We start from the raw sequence: 21084 nt of genomic DNA, 5'->3' as shown, positions 1-21084 counted from the left end.
GATGATCATCAATGATGCTTAACTCTGACTCCTATAAGCAGACCCCATATCTCTTAGAAGTTTTCTGTCCAGTAGCTAGTCATGTAATGACATGGGAGGTTGTACCATTGAAACCCTTGTGCCAACTGGATACTGTATAGTGCCACATGTCCTAAAATGATGTGGATTACTGTCTCAATAGCTTGCTTGCAGCCTTTTTTGGAAAGTGGGGTTAGAATGACCTTGACAATACATCTTATCTCCTGATCTGGATGTTAAGCTGGTACCCTCTGAGATCCCTGTGCACGATGTCATTTGACCCAAGTTCCCAAGACTTTGAGCCAGAATTACACTTGCAGACTTAAAGAATATAATTGCTAGAGCGAAAGAGAACTATACGTTCAGAGCTCTCGTGTATAGATATAGCTGTACTAGATTTGATCATTTGCTTTAACATTCATTAGGTACCTCAGTGTTGTCCCCACTCATTCTTGAAAGTGGAGCAGTTGCACTCTGGAGATTGTGTGGTGGCATCGCTGTAACAAAACTCTTGCATCCTGTGTCATCTTAACTGAGGTAGCCTTACATTGTGACACATCAAAATAATGGACTAAGTCTTGGGTCTCTTAATTACATGCACCATGAATAATTAGTGTGACTTTATTTCACTGTAATCAGTTCTCATTTATTTTTTCTAACTACTATATGCATATGTACATTAATATGCTGGGTGGAGGTGTATTCTATTAGACATTAGCACCTGTAATACACATCACTGGGTCCTCCATCCGCCAACAGCGGCAGCTATGGAAATAATTCCTTGAAAGCAAAGGGTGAAACCACCTGTCATGCAGGCTCCCACCTGCCAAGAATGAGGTACCTTAATTTCGCCACATGGACATTAAACTTAAAATTGTTGCTGGGAAGAAAAGAGGGCCTAGCACAGGGAATTGCCAGGCACCTCCCAAGAAAGAGATTTTTTTGCATACTAGCAGTCAGTGTTGGAACAAAGGAGCCAGTCCCTGCTCCCCCAATACGCAAACAGACATGGTCAGACCAGTTTAATCACATGACTAACTGGTTGTTGGAGTTTTTTTGAATTTTAACTTGCCACAGAGAATTGGTACTCAAAGCTGTTTGCTCCTGGACTGAAAAGACCTCTCTCCTGTCTGCTCCCATGGAACTGAAGACCCATTGAAGACACATGAACCCCATGAGAGAAAAGTCTCCTACAGTGAACAAGGTTTAAGAAGAATACTGAGCCTCAACAAAAAGCAAGACGACCTACAATCAAGGACTACAGTGAGCTCGAAGCACAGTAACAAGAAACTCTTCTGATATTGCCTCAAACCTCTCTCTACTTTTTTTCTTCTCTTTTCTGTCTCTGTTTGCGTGTGCATGCCGGTGTGGGGCGCGGCGTGTATCCATTGGCGTTAAACCAAATTAGAGTTTAAGTTTTAATAAATTTCACTTTTTTCTTCTTTAAACCTAAGAAGGACAGTGCTCATTTCTTTACCTTATAATTGGAAAGCGGTGAACAAGGATTCACTAAGGGGGAGCTCAAAACACAATGTGTTTAAAAACATAAACCCTGTTACGATAAGACCAGGTGAAGGCTAAAAGGGACCCCTAGACACCTTTCTCACCTGGTCGTAACAGCACTCAAAAACTTTGACCTCAAAAAGATTGGATGTGACATCTTTAGAGGGAATTTCCCACTTCAGTGGGACATGCAAACACAGGAATAGCTGTGTGAGCCAAATCCGAACTGTCTTTTACTCATTAGAGCAGATTGCGTGACAATTTAATAAAAAAACATAATGCTGGAGGCCAACATTTAAAATAGGATGGGTAGTCTCTCCCGATGACTGTTAAACATCCATGTTGCAAATACAAGCAACAGTTTGCATTTATATAACTCTTTTAATGCACTAAAATGTCCCAAGGTGTTTTACAGGAGCATTATGAACAAAATTTAATACTGGGTCTCATGAGATGTTCAGGCAGGTGAGCGAAAGCTTTGTCACTTTTTAACTTTTTGAATGTGTCATCAGGTTGGGGGCAAAGACAGTTTCAGAATTTAGGGCCTCGACAGCTGAAGGCACAGTTGTCAATGGTGGCGTGATGAAAATTGGGCAGGTCTACGCGAGGGGCCAGAATTGGAGGAGTGTAGAGATTTTGAAGGGTTGTAGAGCTGGAGGAGGTTGGAGCTAGGGAGGGTTGAGGTATTTGAGCTCAAGGTTGATTACAAAATCCATGTTTTGCTTGTGGGGCGCACAAGGATGATGAGTGAGCAAGCCCTGATTGTGATACGGGCAGCATAATTTTTGGATGAGTTCAGGTTTGCGGAGCGTGAAAGGTGGGGGTCTTCGAGGAGAGCATTGAAATAGTTGAGTCGAGAAGGAACCAAAGTATGGATGAAGGTTTTAGTAGCAGGTGAGCTGAGGTGGGTGAAGTTGGGGGATGTTGTCAAGATGGATGTAGGCAATCTTGAAGATATCAGCTTGGATGCTCAGCTGATAGTTCACAACCATGGTTTCCTATTTGACTGTCTGGTTTCAGCCTCAGACAATGTCTTGGGAATAGTTAGTGGTGGGGACTGAAAGATGGTGGCTTTGATTTTCCCAGTGTTGGAGCATATTTCTGCACATTCAGTAGGTGTTGGACAAGCAGCGTCACAAAGCAGCGACAGTCAAAAGGTAGAGACGGGACGGTGAGGTAGAGCTGAATGTCGTTGGTGTACATATGGAACCTGATGATTTTCGAGGAAATTGTCAGCTTGCTGAAAGTTATCCTCTCATAGAGATCATGATAATGAGTGGTACTTGAATTGTATTTTCCTGCTGCAAATATGGCTGAAGGTTCTTTCAGTACCATGGCTAATATCATTGACTGAGGGTCTACCTGTGTGGGACCTTTATCAAAAGCCTTCTGAAAATCCAAATGCACTACATCCACTGGTTATCTATGCTACAAGTAACCTCAAAAAAAAACTCCATCAGGTTTGTCAAACATGATTTCCTTTTCATTAAATCAATGTTGACTCTGCCCAGTAATATCATTATTTTCTAAGTGTTCAATTATCACATCCTTTATAATAGATTCTAGCATTTTCCCTACTACTGATGTCAGGCCAACAGGTCTGTAGTTCTCTGTTTTCTCTTTCCCTCCTTTCTTAAATAGTGGGGTTACATTTCCTACCTTCCAATCTGCAGAAACGGTTCCAGAATCTGTAGGATATTGGAAGATGATCACCAACGCATCCACTATCTCTACAGCCACCACCTTCAACACTCTGGGATGTAGCTCATCTGGTCCAGGGGATTTATCAACTTTCAGTCCCATGAATTTCTCCAGTACAACTTTTTTATTAATTTATTTCAGTTCATCTTTCTCGCTAGACCCATGGTTCTCTAGTATTCCTGGGAGTTTTTTTGTATCTTCCTCCATGAAGACAGACACAAAAATATTTGTTTAGCTTCTTTGCCATTTCCTTGTTCCCCATTATCAGTTCTTCTGTCTCTGCTTGTAATGGGCTCGCATATGTCCTTCTAATATTTTCGCTTTCTTTATCAGTTTCTTCGTCCTCATTTTCTGAATTCTAAAATGCTCCATATCCTCAGGCTTACTACTTTTTTGGGCAATTCTATAAGCCTCTTTTTTTTTCTTTTTCGTTCTTGGGATGTGGGCATCGCTGGCTAGGCCAGCATTTATTACCCATCCCCAATTGCCCTTGATCTGAGTGGCTTGCTAGGCCATTTCAGAGGGCAGTTGAGAGTCAAGCACATTGCGATTCTTTTGGTCTAATACATTCTTTAACTTCTCTTGTTAGCTGTAGTTTGATCACCTTTTCTGCTGGGTTTTTCTCCTTCAATGGAATCTGATTTTGTTGTTGCACCATGTGTTAATTCTTTAACAGCTAGCATTGCCTGTCTACCATCATACTGTTTAATATTTCCCAATCTACCACAGCCAATTTGCCCCTCATACCATCGTAGTTTCCTTTTTTAGATTTAAGACCCTGGTTTTGGATTGAACTACATCACTTTAAAACTTAATGTAAAATTCTATCGTATAATGGTTACTCTTCCCTAGATGCTCCTTTTACAACAAGATTATTAATTAGCCCTTTGTCATTGCACCATATTAAATCTGAAATGGCCCTTTCTCTAGTTGGTTCCTCAACATACATTTCTATAAAACCATTCCAGGAATTGGTCCTCCACAGCATCTAGAATCTCAGGTATGCAGATGACACCACACTCCTAGCCAGAACAAAGGAAGAGCTAGAGGCCCAGTCGAAGGACGCAGTGAGTCTTTTGACAACATAAATGAGGCAAAGATCAATGTTATGGCTCTAAATGGCAGTGGTGAAGTCGTCGATAAACACAAGTACTCTATGATGAGCACCAAAGTTGCATCCAAAAATGAAATCCAGATTAGATTAGCTATGGCAAGAGCTATGACCAGCGACTTACTTAGTGTCTGGAAGTCCAAAAGCATCAACATGCAAGGGAAACGAAGACCCGACCACTTTGTCTTGGCAATGGTTGAAGGAGAAATTGAGGGGGAAAACAGAGCAAGGAGAAAAATTGGATGGGTGGATGACTTTGCGACGTGGACTGAGGGAGGCTTGAAGGAAGCCGGAGAAAAAGCAAGACGGACGATGAAAGAACGAGCACAGATTTACAAATAAGTTTTTGCGGTCATGTTCTGGTAAAATTTACTTTATCTTTCATAATTACATGTACTAACTGTTCTAAATGCTGAGGTCACTGGTGATTTTATTCAAATGCGTTGGTCCACCATCTTGACGGCAATCAAAGGTAAACAAAGGGAAAACTAATGTTTCTACACATTTGAAGTGGCCTGGATGCAGAAACATTCATTACAGATCATTAACATCATTTTTGGTTGATCATTAACTTTCAGACCTTTTGGTCTTTGGCCACTCTCGGCGCTGTCAGCTATTGCAAAAGTTTGTATGGATTGGGACTTTTTCTTTAAGAAAGAGGACTTAGCGGTGACTTGCTAGAGGTCTTTAAAGTTATGAATTCGTTGGACAGGATAGAAGTGAAGCAAATGTTTCTACTTGTGGGAGAATCCAAAGCTAGGGGGCCATAAATAGAAGATAGTTAATAAATCCAAAGGGAAATTAGGAGAATTGAATGTGGGACAAGGTATGACAGGAAGTGGTTGAGGCAAATAGCCTGGATGTCTTCCAAAGGAAACTAGACAGGTACAGGAAAATAAAGGGGTTAGAAAGATATGCTAAAAGGCTCAGGTGAGGCAGATGGAATGGGAGGAGACCCATGTTGACTATAAATATCAGTCGAATGTCCTGTGTTCTATATGTAATATTTGATTTTTGTATGAGTATTTAAAGAAGCAAATTTACCTTTTATTCAAGTCCACACAAGTCACAGTTCATAGATTGCTTCATGAGCAAAACCCATCTGTTTAAAGACAGCAATTTAAAATGTTTTTTAAGCCAGAATTTTATGTTGTGGTGGAGGCCCTGCTCACTGCCTAGAAAGTCGGGGATGAACCGCCTTCCACCTGGCCTGGAAGCCATGCAGCAATATTATGTGACACCCGGCCCTTAATTGGCCTCAGTCGGGACTTTCACCCCTATGAGGCAGTAAGTCCTGCCTCCAAGATCTGGCAGCCAGTCAGAGGGCAGGCAGCTGTTGGCTCCCAGTGGCACAGCTAGAACTGGTGGCCACTGCTGGGATTGTACCTAGCCAGGACCAGCAAGATGGAGCAGGCCCCGGAATGGAGATAACTGTTTGTCTGGGACCTTGCTAGGGATAATCGGTTGGGTCCTGGCAATGCTATGAGTTGGGAGAAATGCTGGAGAGGTGGGGGGAGGTGGTCCAGAGGGGGGGGGGTGGCTTGTGTTGCCGGGGTGGTCCTCCATGGGGCACAGGGTGCCCGATCAGGAGGACCAGCATCCTGAGCCCATTGATATTACCAGGCGGCCTCAGCTGGCGAAGTGCCCGCCTGCCGCCGCAGGTTTATTACTCTCTCTCCTGCTCTATCACACGCCTTCCCTTTTTGTTCTCTTCCCCACCAACCCCCCCTCTCCCCCTGCCCCACTTGCTTAAAACTGAATTATTTTCTAACCTTTGCCAATTCTGATGACAGGTCACAGACCTGAAACATTAACTCTGCTTCTCTCTCCACAGATGCTACCTGACCTTCTGAGTATGTCCACCACTTTGTTTTTATTTCAGATTTCCAGCATCTGCAGTATTTTGCTTTTATTTCAAGTAAAATGAATGGTATGGCCCCTCAAATATGGGAAACAGCCCATTACATGGTCAGACATAGACTTTAGGTATCTGGGTCTAACAGTTATTCCTACACTTTTAACCCTGTGCAAGAGATACTTGCCATGTTTCCGTCTCCTCCTAACATTGGCATGGACAGATCGTGCAGTCAGTCCTGGAACAGCTAAATACAGTAAGGATGAATGTGCTGTCTTTGGCTCATCTGTCTTACAAATCCTACTCATTAGGTCCCTAGCCCAATGGCTGTGTGATCTTGGATGCATAACCAAGACTCCCCAATGCAGCAAAATGGTTGTCGGTGTGGAGTTGAAGCCTCGAAACCTATTTCCTGTCTAATCTGCTCTTCTACTGTCATGATGGGCCAGAACAGGAATAGGCCATTCAGTCCCTCAAGTCTGTTCTAATATTTAGTTAGCTCATGCCTGACCTGCAACTCAACCCAGCAAAAATCTTGACCTTGTAACTTTCAGTCAACCCACTATCTGGGGTCTCTTGGTGGGTGGGAAATGGTTCTAGATTTGTATTACCCTTTATGTAAACAAGTACATCCTGATTTCACTTCTGAATGGCCTGGCTCTGATTTTTAAATCAGGGTCTCCCTTGTTCTGGATTCTCCCATCAGAGGAAATAAATACTCGATCTACCCCATTGAATCCTTTTACCATTTTAAACATCTCTTGGATCATTCCTCGATCTTCTGTACTCAAGGGAGTGCAACCCAATTTTGTGCAACCTGTTATCATAATTTATCCGTTTAAGCACTGTTATTGTTCTGGTCAATTTGTTTTGTACCCCTCAAAGGTCTATAATCCTTTCTGAAGTCCAGTGCCCAAACTGATATACAGGTAGGGTTTGACCAATGTTGTATACAACTGAAGCATAATTTCCTCCCAGTTTCAGTAATACAGTCTATCTGGGAGGAGATATGTACATAATTGAAGATTCTGCTGGGGTCTCTGTACTGGTGCTAAAACAGAATTTTTAGGTTGACCTATAAGTAGATACAGAGCCAGGCATCACCCGGCTCTGGATTTCAATGATCTTATCTTGCATCATTTTTCCCATTCAGCTTTTAGACATGTAACCATGAGTACATGTGTTGATCAGATACTGCTGTTCCACTGCAGGGGGGAGATGACGTCACTTGTCTTTTGCACCAAAATGTGTAGGGTCAGGGTGAGAGCTGATAAATTGCTTTCCATTTTAAAAGCAGAGCTGCAATTCAAGGCTGGAGTTGAGGTTATTTCTGGTGGGGTTTTGGGGTGGCTTGGGGGCAAATGGAGAGTGGCCATGGGGTTGTATTTTGTTGGTACAATATTTTAATTGCTGAGCTGCTGTAATTAATGCCTGCTTATTTTGTTTATAGGAAACTAGAACCCTGGCTGAAATTGCAAAGGCAGAACTTGATGATACTACACTCAGAGGGAGACAGATAAGAATTCGATTTGCAACACATGGTGCTGCTCTCACAGTGAAGAATCTTCCTCAGTTTGTATCGAATGAGTTGTTGGATGAGGCATTCTCTATCTTTGGACCGGTGGAGAGAGCAGTGGTGATAGTCGATGACCGTGGAAAAGCAACTGGCAAAGGCATTGTAGAGTTTGCAGCAAAACCTGCTGCGCGCAAGGCTTTGGACAGATGCACAGATGGTGCATTCTTATTAACAGCGTAAGTTTAATGAGAATAATAAATAATTATTATAGAGAAATTGCAGGCAGGAATATTGTATTGTGAGCTTTTAATGTAGTTTTATCTATTTCAGCTCACTCTTCTATAAGTCCATTGTTGGAACTTCTAATGTGGAAGTGAGCAGAAGCCCCATCTGTTGTTGTGTTAAGCCCTACACAGTAGACATCAGATTTACATTCCTGGCTTTGTTAACTGATCTCAGTTGGAGTACTATAATTGGCCAAAGTGCTTGTGGGTTAGGGGGGTGAAATTCTGTGTCAATTTTAATTTTTCAGTGTGGGTAGATTTTTTTAGAAATTGACTGCTTAGAAAATGACAGGGAGGTGGCCCAGTGGAAGGTTTGAGTTTTAGCTCTTTCAGAGCAGCTGCTAACAGATCAACTACCACCCTTGGTTCATCGATCTTAGTTTGACTGTTTGCCCCAAAACTGACTTTAGGCTGGTTTCTGAAAATGGATTAGTCAAGATGTAATTTTTAAAAATTCTTAATATTGTTTTCCTGCAAGTTACAAACCGGTTCCTCTCTTAGCTGTGAAGCCACTGTGTTGAGTGTAGAAGAGTAAAGTTGAGGTAGCTGTTCGACAATCTCTACAGAAAAATGTTCCAGGAGACCAATGGGAGTGAGAGAACACCGACTAGATATTGTTTTCCCTTTGGGAGGTTCTGCTGAGACACATCACCGGCTTCTGTAATCCATAAATTCCTTAAAAAAATTTTTTCTCTTGAGCACACCTTTAGAAATTCGTGTCTGTGCACCCTACCTCACCCATTTCCTAAAACTATAATTTTGCATTGAATGCAAGATTTCTTTTGGCTAACATGACATATTGCTTAAGACCTATCAACTGATCTCTTCCCACCCCACCTCCCAACACAATAAAGGTTCTCCTTCTGGCACTGCACCCTTAGCTAAAGGTGTTGGAGCACAAAAATAGTTCTATTCATTAGGGATGAGCATAGTCAACCTGCTGATTTTTAGACAATTTTATTATTTCCAGTGCTAAAATATTAATTTTAGCCTGGAGATAGCTGTATAATTGAATAAAACCATTTATTTCCACAGGCCTGAAAACAAGAACTCAATATTAATACACAGTGAAGTACAACATTCTGAATTTCAGAACAAGTGTAATGTGCAGCATTCTTCACTGTACTGTTTCTTAAAATGAAGCTAATATCCTCATTCAAATGTAGTATTGTATTTTTCCATTTTTAGGTTTCCAAGACCTGTGACTGTTGAACCTTTTGATCAATGTGATGATGAAGACGGACTTCAAGAGAAATTGGTCCAGAAAAATCAACATTATCACAAGTATGCATTGACTGTAAATGTTTTTTAAAAATGCTCACATTTTCTGTTCCCTTCCTATTTTAAAATTTCTCAAGTGAGCTTTAAACTGTCCTAAAACAGTGAGGAGTTTGCTTGCTGCAATAGATCTTCTGCCTTGTTTTGGCCTTGCATTGATAGAACACTTGATAAAACGGAGATGCCATGAATAAATTAGAAAACCACCTATATAGTATTTGATGTGCTAAATTAACTTGTAGGCGCAGGTTCCATTCGTGGAATGGATTTTTTCAGGAAACTAGGTGCTATTCGTTACTGCATGCACATGTATGTCGTAAAAGAGCAGCATGTTGCTATAAATAGAATTTTTTTTTTGTAACTTGTTTTATCTGCCCTTTTGGTTACAAAATAAAAGCCCAGTTGAATTGTAACATTTACTATGGATGGGCACAAAAAAGCCCTGAAATTTATGTCGGAGCTAGAAAGGCCCCCCCCCTGCAAAAATTAAGCCTTGTCAAAATAACCTAATTTAACTAATTCCTTGCTGAATAAGTTAATACATTGTGTGTGGTAAACATCTGGTCTCTGTTTTTATAATTCTCCCGTCTACAGGCTTCTTAATCTAAAACAGGGAACTCATGTCGACTCTTTTTTTATTTTTCATGATTTGGTGACAGAATGGTCTCGGGCGCCAGCCACCCTTATTCTGTTGGGCTGACGGACAAGAGTAAACTGGAAGAAGGGGTCAAGAAAATTAATCCATCTCTTGTTTCGGGTCAAGATTAGTTTTCTCTTCATTGTTAGTCATAGACGATGTTAGCCTTAGCATTGCAGTGAAATTGCTAATTAGCTGGCACTTGGCAACCTGAGTGGACAAAACCATTTTATTGCCATCTTTTTAAGGTAACCACCTCAGTATTGTTACCTTAGTGACAAGGATGATGGTTATCAATGTAATAAGAACTTTTATTTATATAGTGTATAATCATTTGTTGATACTTTGTTTGTAAGCAGTACAATATAGGTTCTTTGGCTTCTTGCCTCCAGTTATACTGGGCTGTAACTGTTGTATCATTTTTAAGGGAAAGGGAACAGCCACCCAGATTTGCCCAGCATGGGTCATTTGAGTATGAATATGCCATGAGGTGGAAGGCTCTGCTTGAAATGGAGAAACAACAGCAGGAGCAAGTTGATAGAAATGTGAAAGAAGCACGAGAGAAGCTGGAAGTAGAGCTGGAAGCTGCACGTCATGAGCACCAAGTCATGCTGATGAGACAAGGTGGGTTGAGAAGGTGGCAGTTTTTTTTTTCTGTTGCGTGTCTAAAGGCATTGACTTGGTGGATAGAGATCATGAATGTGAACTGTGGCAGAGTTTTCTTTGGCTCTCTTCAGCCTATCTTTTTAGCCCCTGTTCCTCCTCCATCCACTCTTTTCTCCTCCTCTTGCTTTCCTTTTTCCCAAACATGATCACTAAGGCCAATTAGAGACCCTGGACCACATTAGTTTGTGTTGTATGGCAGATTTGCTAATTGAGCCATTGGGTAAGTTATTGAAGGGAACATTTTATATAGGCAGGATCATAGAATAATACCCATAGAAGGAGGCCATTTGGACCATTGTGCCAGCTCTTTTTCAACAGCTATCCGATTGGTCCCAATCCCTTGCTCTTCATAGCCCTGCAATTTTTTTCCCCCCGCAGGTATTTATTCAAGGCTGCGTTTGCTGACATGCAATCACTAGATGGCACTGCACTGGCACATGTGCAAATGCAGCCTGTTAAACTAAAACCTCACAGTCTGTGACGTTCAGGACTGAAGATTGTGATGCACAGATAATCACACAAAGGCAACGTAAACCCATGGCAGCACAGAATGGCCAAAGAGAGCGCCGGGGGGAGGGGGGAGCGGGGAGAGAGTCGCCAGAGAGAGGGAGCGGGGAGAAAGTGGGCGCGAGGGGGGGGGGTGCGGGAGGCTGAGAGCGCTTCTTCTCCGCTTGCTCTCCCCCCCCCCCCCCCCCCCCGCGTTATGCGATGACGTCAGCTGCACATGCGCAAACCAGTCCTAGCAATTTACACGATGACATCGTCTGCGCATGCGCCAGCCTTTCCTGGCAATGCAGAACGCAGCGCACGCACAAGGAGCAAGAGCCTGTTTGCGCATGTGGGCAGTTTGGTGCAGTCGGATGACGTCAGCGGCCGGCTGCGTTGTCAAGAATCACTTTGTTTATCCAGTTCCTTTTTGGAAGTTATGACTGAATTTGCTACACCACCCTTTCAGGCAGTGCGTTAATATTTTTTCCTTCACGTGACTTCTGGTTCTTGCTTGAAATCTGTGCCCTCCAGTTACTGACCCGTCTGCCACTGAAACCAATGTCTCCTTATTTAATCTATCAAAACACTTTGAGCTTTTGAACACCCATATCAAATCTCCCCCTCTCTTTAAGGAGAATATTCGCAATTTCTTCAGTCTGTCCACGTAACTAAAGTCCCCCATCCCTGGTACAGTTCTAGTTAATTTCTTCTGCACCCTCTCCAGGCCTTGACATCCTTCCTAAAGTGTGGTATGCACAATTGGCCACAACATTCCTGCTGAGGTCTTGCAGTGTTTTATTTTAAATATAAAGGAACTTCCTTGCTTTTCTTACTGAATTTGTCCTGCTACATTGTGTTTTGTGCCCATACGCCCACAGGTGTCTCTGTTCCTGCACTCACTTGAAAATTGTATCATTTAGTTTATATTACCATGGGGGAAGGAGAACAAGCCAAGGCCATTTGCCATACTTAATTGCTGTGCATCAATAAAAAATTACAAATCCGAAGGCATATTGCAGTATTCAGTTTGATGGTCTGGGTAGAATTACAGGGATTAGGACTGGGAATGAATGACTGACTGACTAATTCATTCATTCAGAAATTGTGTAGAAACTGTACCTTCTAGAATTTGCAATATACTTGCATAAGTAAAAAAATGAAATTTCTTGAACCTATAATTGAAACATTTCAATGGAATCAAATTTTTGTCACCAGATTTAATGAGGCGTCAAGAGGAATTGAGGCGCATGGAAGAATTGCATAATCAGGAACTGCAGAAGCGAAAACAAATAGAACTGAGGTAATGAACATGTGATCTTTTTGAAAGTAAATGCCCAAACCAAATTCTTGCAGATTAGAAATTCTGGCAGATAATGGACACCATGTTAAGCGTATTGCACATGTTCAAAATTTTCTATTTCGTTATCTGATTGGATGGGATGAATCTTGTTTCAGTTACTTGCTGAACTGTGACCAGTTGATAGGACACAGCATTACATAAATACTAATAAAATAGAAATTAAGAGATAGCTGTTGATGTAAAATGGGGATAAAGGATACCTATTGATAAGCTTTTTTTTGAAGAAAGGACAGATCAGTCGAATGATTAGAAAGTGGCAGTGCTTTGTGGTGGGGAGACAATAGATTAGACCTAAAATGTGCTGATCTTGTGGTCTAAAGCAGGTGGAGAGGGGTGGAAGCTGCTTCCTTGCCAGCAGAATTTGCAAAAGTCTGCTTTTATCAGTACTGTAGTTGCTGGCTAAAAGTAGGATGCCAAAGTTTTTAATGTCTGCACTCACCCGCCATTGTTTCTTGCTGATTTAAAATAAATATGTGGAAACAAATGTCCTACTTCCATGCAAGTGGTAGTGTTTTTTTAAATTCATTCATGGAATGTGGGCATCGCTGGCCAGGCCAGCATTTACTGCCCATCCCTAATTGCCCCTGAGAAGGTGTGTGGTGGTGGTACGACTGCGGCAGGAGGAATGCACTTGTCAATTCAGTCCCGTCACTCCACAGGTCGCAGCATATTATTAAGCATTCACACCCAATTGGCAAACAGCCAAATTAAACACTCCAGCAACCCCTGGAATAAAACAGACCAAACCAGGTATCTTTAGGTAACAACAAATTAACTATTTATTAAAAAACTAAATCTTAAACACAATTAAGATAAACCTATGTCTAAAGACCTTATAACTTTTTCAACCTAATTCCTACATTCTCTCTCACACACACAAAAACTAACAGTTAACCAGTTTTAAAAGTAGAGTTTTAAAAAATTAGCTGACTGTTCAGAATAAATAAAATAAGTTTTTTTTTTAGGTGATGTTCTTGATGGATGAGGTCTTCTAATGTGAAAAATAATCAAAGGTCACTCGAAGTCCTCATCTGGATTTGATTAAAATAGTCCTTCAGTAGATAGGCATTCAGCTGTTTGGCTGCAGCAAGCATTAAACAGTTCTTTGAACGATGAGCACAGTAGTCCAAATGGTTTCTTGAAAAAAAAAGCTTTTCTTCTTTACTCGGGGACTTAATTTGACTTGTAGCTCCTTGTAGAATTTTCTGCTGAGAGGAAATAGACAGCTTTCTTTCTCTTCAGTTCACCTCGCTGGAAAGTCTCTCAGAACTAACTGGTTTCTGCCAGTTTTACACACAGCCAAGTGGGCACATTACACCATGTGACCTCTCCTGCTGTTGCCCAGGGTAACAAAAATGCAACTGCTGCACACTGTGTCTCAGGAATTCCAGAACCTTCTTTGCCTTAAAGGTGCAGTTTTGAACAGTCTTAAAGGCACACACACTTATTAGTTTGAGGAGAAAAGTAATTACAGGTCCGTGATAGTAGAAAACAGGCCATTTCTTAAGCTCTGAAAGATGTCTTGTGAAACACAGTTTCAAGAATTTTATCAAGAGTAGATGTTTTTCTGTGGCTTGTCTCTCCTTGTCTGAATCTGGACTTAATTGTGTGGTGAGATTTGAAGCAGTTAATATGCAGAAATGGGGTCTGTTTAAATTCTCCTTCCAATTTGTTTGACAGTGTCTTGCTGAAAGACAGATAGAGGAAAGTTAGTTTTTCTGGCTTTCTTGAGTTAGCTGAACCTGATTGAACATTGAGTCAAGCTGAGGTACTTGAGGTGGCTTAATCTGCTGGGCAAGAGGAAGGTAGGAGGAATGTTAAATGGATGTGACGCAACTTACTTTCTTTAGGGTGCTTCTTCAGATAGTTCTTGTATTTGGGAAGTGCACCCAACTCCAGCTCCTCGAGAACCGCGTTAGGGAACTGGAGCTGGATGAACTTCGGATCATTCGGGAGGCGGAGGGGGTTATAGAGAGGAGTTATGGGGAGGTAGTCACACCTCAGGTAAAAGAAGTAGGTAGATGGGTTACCGTCAGTGGAAGGAGAGGGAACCAGCAGGCAGTGCAGGGATCCCCTGTGGCCGTTTCCCTCAACAACATGTATACCGTTTTGGATACTGTTGCGGGGGACGACGTACCAGGGGTAAGCAATGGGGTACAGGTCTCTGGCACAGAGTCTGTCCCTGTTGCTCAGAAGGGAAGGGGGAAGAGGAGCAGAGCATTAGTCATTGGGGACTCCATAGTTAGGGGAACAGATAGGAGGTTCTGTGGGAACGAGAGAGACTCTCGGTTGGTATGTTGCCTCCCAGGTGCCAGGGTTCGTGATGTCTCAGATCGTGTTTTTGGGATCCTTAAGGGAGAGGGGGAGCAGCCCCAAGTCGTGGTCCACATAGGCACCAACGACATAGGTAGAAAGAGAGATGGGGATTTAAGGCAGAAATTCAGGGAGCTAGGGTGGAAGCTTAGAGCGAGAACAAACAGAGTTGTTATCTCTGGATTGTTGCCCGTGCCACGTGATAGCGAAGCGAGGAATAGGGAGAGAGAGGAGTTGAACACGTGGCTGCAGGGATGGTGTAGCAGGGAGGGTTTTGGTTTCCTGGATAATTGGGGCTCTTTCTGGGGTAGGTGGGACCTCTACAAACAGGATGGTCTTCACCTGAACCAGAGGGGTACCAATATCCTGGGGGGGAGATTTGCTAGTGCTCTTCGGGGGGGTTTAAACTAATTCAGCAGGGGAATGGGAACCTAAATTGTAGTTCCAGTGTGCAGGATGTTGAGAGTAGTGAGGTCAGGGATAAGGTTACAAGGACGCAAGAGGGCACTGGCAAGCAAGAACTTGGTTTAAAGTGTGTCTACTTCATCGCCAGGAGCATCCGGAATAAGGTGGGTGAGCTTGCAGCATGGGTTGGTACCTGGGATCTCGATGTAGTGGCCGTTTCGGAGACATGGGTAGAGCAGGGGCAGGAATGGATGTTGCAGGTTCCGGGATTTAGATGTTTCAGTAAGAACAGAGAAGATGGTAAAAGAGGAGGGGGTGTGGCATTGTTAATCAAGGAGAGTATTACAGCGGCAGAAAGGACGTTTGAGGACTCGTCTACTGAGGTAGTATGGGCCGAGGTTAGAAACAGGAGAGGAGAGGTCACCCTGTTGGGAGTCTTCTATAGACCTCCGAATAGTTCCAGAGATGTCGAGGAAAGGATAGCGAAGATGATTCTCAACAGGGGCGAGAGTAACAGGGTAGTTGTTATGGGGGACTTTAACTTTCCAAATATTGACTGGAAATGCTATAGTTCGAGTACTTTAGATGGGTCAGTTTTTGTCCAGTGTGTGCAGGAGGGTTTTCTGACACAGTATGTAGACAGGCCAACCAGGGGCGATGCCACATTGGATTTGGTACTGGGTAATGAACCCGGCCAGGTGTTAGATTTAGATGTAGGTGAGCACTTTGGTGATAGTGATCACAATTCGGTTAGGTTTACCTTAGCGATGGGCAGGGACAGGTATATACCGCAGGGCAAGAATTATAGCTGTGGGAAAGGAAATTATGATGCGATTAGGCAAGATTTAGGATGCGTAGGATGGGGAAGGAAACTGCAGGGGATGGGCACAATCGAAATGTGGAGCTTATTCAAGGAGCAGCTACTGCGTGTCCTTGATAAGTATGTACCTGTCAGGCAGGGAGGAAGTTGTCGAGCGAGGGAGCCGTGGTTTACTAAAGAAGTTGAAGCGCTTATGTTAGGATGAGACGTGAAGGCTCAGTTAGGGCGCTTGAGAGTTACAAGCTAGCCAGGAAGGATCTAAAGGGAGAGCTAAGAAGAGCAAGGAGAGGACACGAGAAGTCATTGGCGGATAGGATCAAGTAAAACCCTAAGGCTTTCTATAGGTATATCAGGAATAAAAGAATGACTAGAGTTAGATTAGGGCCAATCAAGGATAGTAGTGGGAAGTTGTGTGTGGAATCAGAGGAGATAGGGGAAGCGTTAAATGAATATTTTTCGTCAGTATTTACAGTAGAGAAAGAAAATGTTGTTGAGGAGAATACTGAGATTCAGACTACTAGGCTAGATGGGATTGAGGTTCACAAGGAGGAGGTGTTAGCAATTTTGGAAAGTGTGAAAATAGATAAGTCCCCTGGGCCAGATGGGATTTATCCTAGGATTCTCTGGGAAGCCAGGGAGGAGATTGCAGAGCCTTTGTCCTTGATCTTTGTGTCGTCATTGTCGACAGGAATAGTGCCGGAAGACTGGAGGATAGCAAATGTTGTCCCCTTGTTCAAGAAGGGGAGTAGAGACAGCCCTGGTAATTACAGACCTGTGAGCCTTACCTCGGTTGTGGGTAAAATGTTGGAAAAGGTTATAAGAGACAGGATTTATAATCATCTTGAAAAGAATAAGTTCATTAGCGATAGTCAGCACGGTTTTGTGAAGTCGTGCCTCACAAACCTTATTGAGTTTTTCGAGAAGGTGACCAAACAGGTGGATGAGGGTAAAGCAGTGGATGTGGTGTATATGGATTTCAGTAAGGCGTTTGATAAGGTTCCCCACGGTAGGCTATTGCAGAAAATGCGGAAGTATGGGGTTGAAGGTGATTTAGAGCTTTGGATCAGAAATTGGCTAGCTGAAAGAAGACAGAGGGTGGTTGTTGATGGCAAATGTTCATCCTGGAGTTTAGTTACTAGTGGTGTACCGCAAGGATCTGTTTTGGGGCCACTGCTGTTTGTCATTTTTATAAATGACCTGGAAGAGGGTGTAGAAGGGTGGGTTAGTAAATTTGCGGACGACACGAAGGTCGGTGGAGTTGTGGATAGTGCCGAAGGATGTTGTAGGGTACAGAGGGATATAGATAGGCTGCAGAGCTGGGCTGAGAGATGGCAAATGGAGTTTAATGCGGAAAAGTGTGAGGTGATTCACTTTGGAAGGAGTAACAGCAATGCAGAGTACTGGGCTAATGGGAAGATTCTTGGTAGTGTAGATGAACAGAGAGATCTTGGTGTCCAGGTACATAAATCCCTGAAAGTTGCCACCCAGGTTAATAGAGCTGTTAAGAAGGCATATGGTGTGTTGGCTTTTATTAGTAGGGGGATCGAGTTTCGGAGCCACGAGGTCATGCTGCAGCTGTACAAAACTCTGGTGAGACCGCACCTAGAGTATTGCGTGCAGTTCTGGTCACCGCATTATAGGAAGGATGTGGAAGCTTTGGAAAGGGTGCAGAGGAGATTTACTGGGATGTTGCCTGGTATGGAGGGAAGGTCTTAACGAGGAAAGGCTGAGGGACTTGAGGTTGTTTTTGTTGGAGAGAAGGAGGAGGAGAGGTGACTTAATAGAGACATATAAGATAATCAGAGGGTTAGATAGGGTGGATAGTGAGAGTCTTTTTCCTCGGATGGTGATGGCAAACACGAAGGGACATAGCTTTAAGTTGAGGGGTGATAGATATAGGACAGATGTCAGAGGTAGTTTCTTTACTCAGAGTAGTAGGGGCGTGGAACGCCCTGCCTGCAACAGTAGTAGACTCGCCAACTTTAAGGGCATTTAAGTGGTCATTGGATAGACATATGGATGAAAATGGAATAGTGTAGGTCAGATGGTTTCACAGGTCGGCGCAACATAGAGGGCCGAAGGGCCTGTACTGCGCTGTAATATTCTAATTCTAGTTTCTTCATGGTGGTAAGGAACTTGTACTTTTACATTCGTTGAATTTATGCACTGCATTCAAGTGGGTGAGAACTGCTGAACTTTAGATACCCAATATAGATTACTGGATTGAATTAGCTTTTGTAGTGGTAATTGGAATTAACCATTAAGTCAAGCTATTAATCTATAATATGTCTTCATTGGGAGTTTTTGATTAGAATTAATGGGCAGTTTGAATAAAGCAGCTTTGGATTAAGAGTAGACTGGATCCTGAGTTTTTGTTTTAGCTGTTTGGATTGAGCGATCAAAAAATTTTTGTCCAAACTTTCAATTTGAAAATCAGATTTGTGGATTTGAATCTTGCATTGTTCGTGGTGACAGTTTGCTGTATTCCTATTATGAAAACTACATCTCAAAGAACTGCAGGATAGCAATTGTTGCACCCCTGTTCTTAAAAGAGGAACAAGATAACCTATGAAATTGCAGGCACTCTTCTGGATTACATAATAGATGATGGAAATGGTGAATACTTAAGGCACAAACTCACCATTAACAGTTATAAAGTGCAGGTTATGCTTAACTGATTTGAATCAAATTATTTTGAGAAAATTGTTTGTTTTTGCAGAGAATCTTGTGGATTATGGGTTTTCTGAAGGCATTTGATAATTGTTGTGGGGAGTCCAGGCATCAGCTGGGATTTTTTCCGCTACCTTTTTCAGAGCAAAGAAAAATCAATTAGCCATTCAGCCCCTTGAGCTTGTTTTGCCATTCAGTTGGGAGAAGAGTGATCTATAATCCGAACTCCATTTAGTGGCTTTGGCTGGATATCGCTTGCCTAACAAAAATTAATATCGTTTATTTTAAATTTTCAGTTGAGCTAGTCTTAGCAACTTTTGCAGGAAGAGGAGAGTTCCAGATCTCCACGATTCTTTGCATGATGAAATACTTCCTCAAATCATCCCAGAATTCTCCTTTTAAGGTTATGCCCCTTTATTCTGGAGTCTCCGAACAGAGGCAATACTGCCTCTTGGCTCTGTCTCTCCTATAAGATCTTTCCATAAGTTTCAATTAGTAACCTGATAATCTTGTATGCACAAGGGAATACAAACCTAGTCTGCATAACTTCTTTCATTGCTATTCTGGTGAATCTGCGCAATACCCTTTCCAAGTCTAGTATATCCTTCCAGAGGTGCAGTGCCCAGAACATAGGAACAGGAGAAGGATGCTTAGCCTGTGCACCTTTTCTGCCATTGGCGTATACCTCCTTTCCCCATATCCCTTAACGCCTTTGGTGAACTAAGATCTGTCAATCTTAGATTGTAAAGTAACAATTTATCTGTTACCAATTGCTGTTTGTTATGTGCAGAAGTGTTTCCTAATTTCACTCCTGAAAAGTCTGGCTCTAGTTTTTAACTTGTGTTTGCTACTCCTTGTCTCCCCCACTGGCAGAGATAGTTTCTCTTTACCCTTTCTGTTCCCCTTAATATTTTGAAAATTCTTAATTAAATCACCTGTCAACTTTATAAATTCCAGGGAATACAACCCTGGTTTATTTAATCTCTCTTCGGTATTGTTGAAAATAGACATGCTGTCGAATCTTTTCGTTATACACACATAAGGACAATCTGCAACAATACCAACGTAAAGGAAAACAACAACTTTATACTGTATGAGAAGAGAGTGCTGATTGGTTGGCAAATGAACTCTGGTCGAAGCGTTGCCGTAGAGAGTGCACCAGTTTATGGTGACTGACTTAACTGCCAAGCTTTGTTTGAAATTTAAACCAAGCAGCTTGACTGGTCAAGGTATTGCCACCTATCTTTGTCATCAGCAAATTTGAATATGTGGTTTTCTATCCCATCATCAAAGTTGTTAATGAACATAGTGAATAGTTGAGGCCCCAACACAGGTCCTTGCAGGACGCCACTAATCACAACCTGCCAATTAGATTACCTGCCCATTATCCCTACTGTCGTCTTCCACACAGTCAATTTTGTAACAAGGTCATATTTTGCCTTCAGGTCCATGAAATTCAGCTTCAGCCAGCAGTCTCGCATGAGGAACTTTTATCAAGTGCCTTCTCGGGGTCCATATAAGTAAAATCCATAGATGATGCACGTCTTTAGTCACCTCTTCAAACTAAAATCAGCCAAATTCGTCAAGCAAGACCAACCCTTCACAAATCTGATCAGCGAAAACTTTTAAGGTGTTTTGTCACTCTGTCCTTAATTTATAGGAATCAGCAATTTCCTGACAAATGTTAGGAATGTATGCTGACTAATCTAATAATTCCCTAGTTTTCCCTCTGCTATCATTCTTAAATACTGGAGTGATGTGCGATTTTCCAACCTAAAGGAGTGGTTCTCTAATGGAGAACTTTGTAAGATTGTAGTTAAGGCATCTTCAGTATTCTCACCAACTTCCCATATAATCTTGAGATTTTTCACTCTTTCATGCCACTGTTTTCTTCATTACGGTTTTCCTTTTGTTAATTTTGAGTCCCTGTTCCTGGTTCAGTATTGGTTTCCTTGGGATGTCTAGCATACTGACCTCTTCCTCGACTGTAAATACCGACACAGTAATTGTTCAAAATGTTTGTCATTTCTTTTCTTTGACAATATCACTGTTAACCATTTTAAGGGGCCCGCATTGTTCCTGGCCACCCTCTTATTAGTAATGTAATTGTAAAAGATTTGTTGAGATTGACATCCCTTGCAAGTTTCTTTACATGCTGCCTTTTTGCATCTCTTACTATCTGTTTTGTCACCCTTTGCTGTTCTTTGTATCTCTCCCATTCGCCAGGATCTTTGCATTATCATATTTTTTTTTAGTTTTATGTTTACTCTTCACCACCTCTAATTGTCCATGGGTGTCTTTTTTGGCAGGTAGAATTCTTGCCCTTTAGGGGTATAAACTGGTTTTGTATCATGTTCCTTTTTAAATATTTCCCACTGATCTGTTATTTTACCCATTAACAGATTTGCCCAGCTTCCTTTGGACAATCTCTCATCATATTCGTCAGCCTTGCTTAAAT

General features: G+C 42.2%; 1 protein-coding gene across 8 annotated transcripts in view; it reads left to right on the top strand.

Annotated features, from left to right (window-relative positions):
* The window catches only part of LOC137377604 (non-POU domain-containing octamer-binding protein-like), a 127482-nt gene that overhangs the window by 28534 nt on the left and 77864 nt on the right, over nt 1-21084 (top strand). For all 8 annotated transcript variants that reach the window (XM_068047419.1, XM_068047426.1, XM_068047420.1 and 5 more), the window contains exons 3-6: nt 7639-7940; nt 9177-9272; nt 10331-10527; nt 12274-12358. In XM_068047419.1, coding sequence (XP_067903520.1) covers nt 7639-7940; nt 9177-9272; nt 10331-10527; nt 12274-12358 — 680 coding nt within the window. The remainder of the gene's footprint in view (nt 1-7638; nt 7941-9176; nt 9273-10330; nt 10528-12273; nt 12359-21084) is intronic.

Source organism: Heterodontus francisci, chromosome 15 (assembly GCF_036365525.1).
Source record: "Heterodontus francisci isolate sHetFra1 chromosome 15, sHetFra1.hap1, whole genome shotgun sequence".
Taxonomy (NCBI): Eukaryota; Metazoa; Chordata; class Chondrichthyes; order Heterodontiformes; family Heterodontidae; genus Heterodontus; species Heterodontus francisci.
The sequence above is the reverse complement of the archived record's forward strand: the minus strand, read 5'-3'. Positions and strand labels throughout refer to the sequence as shown.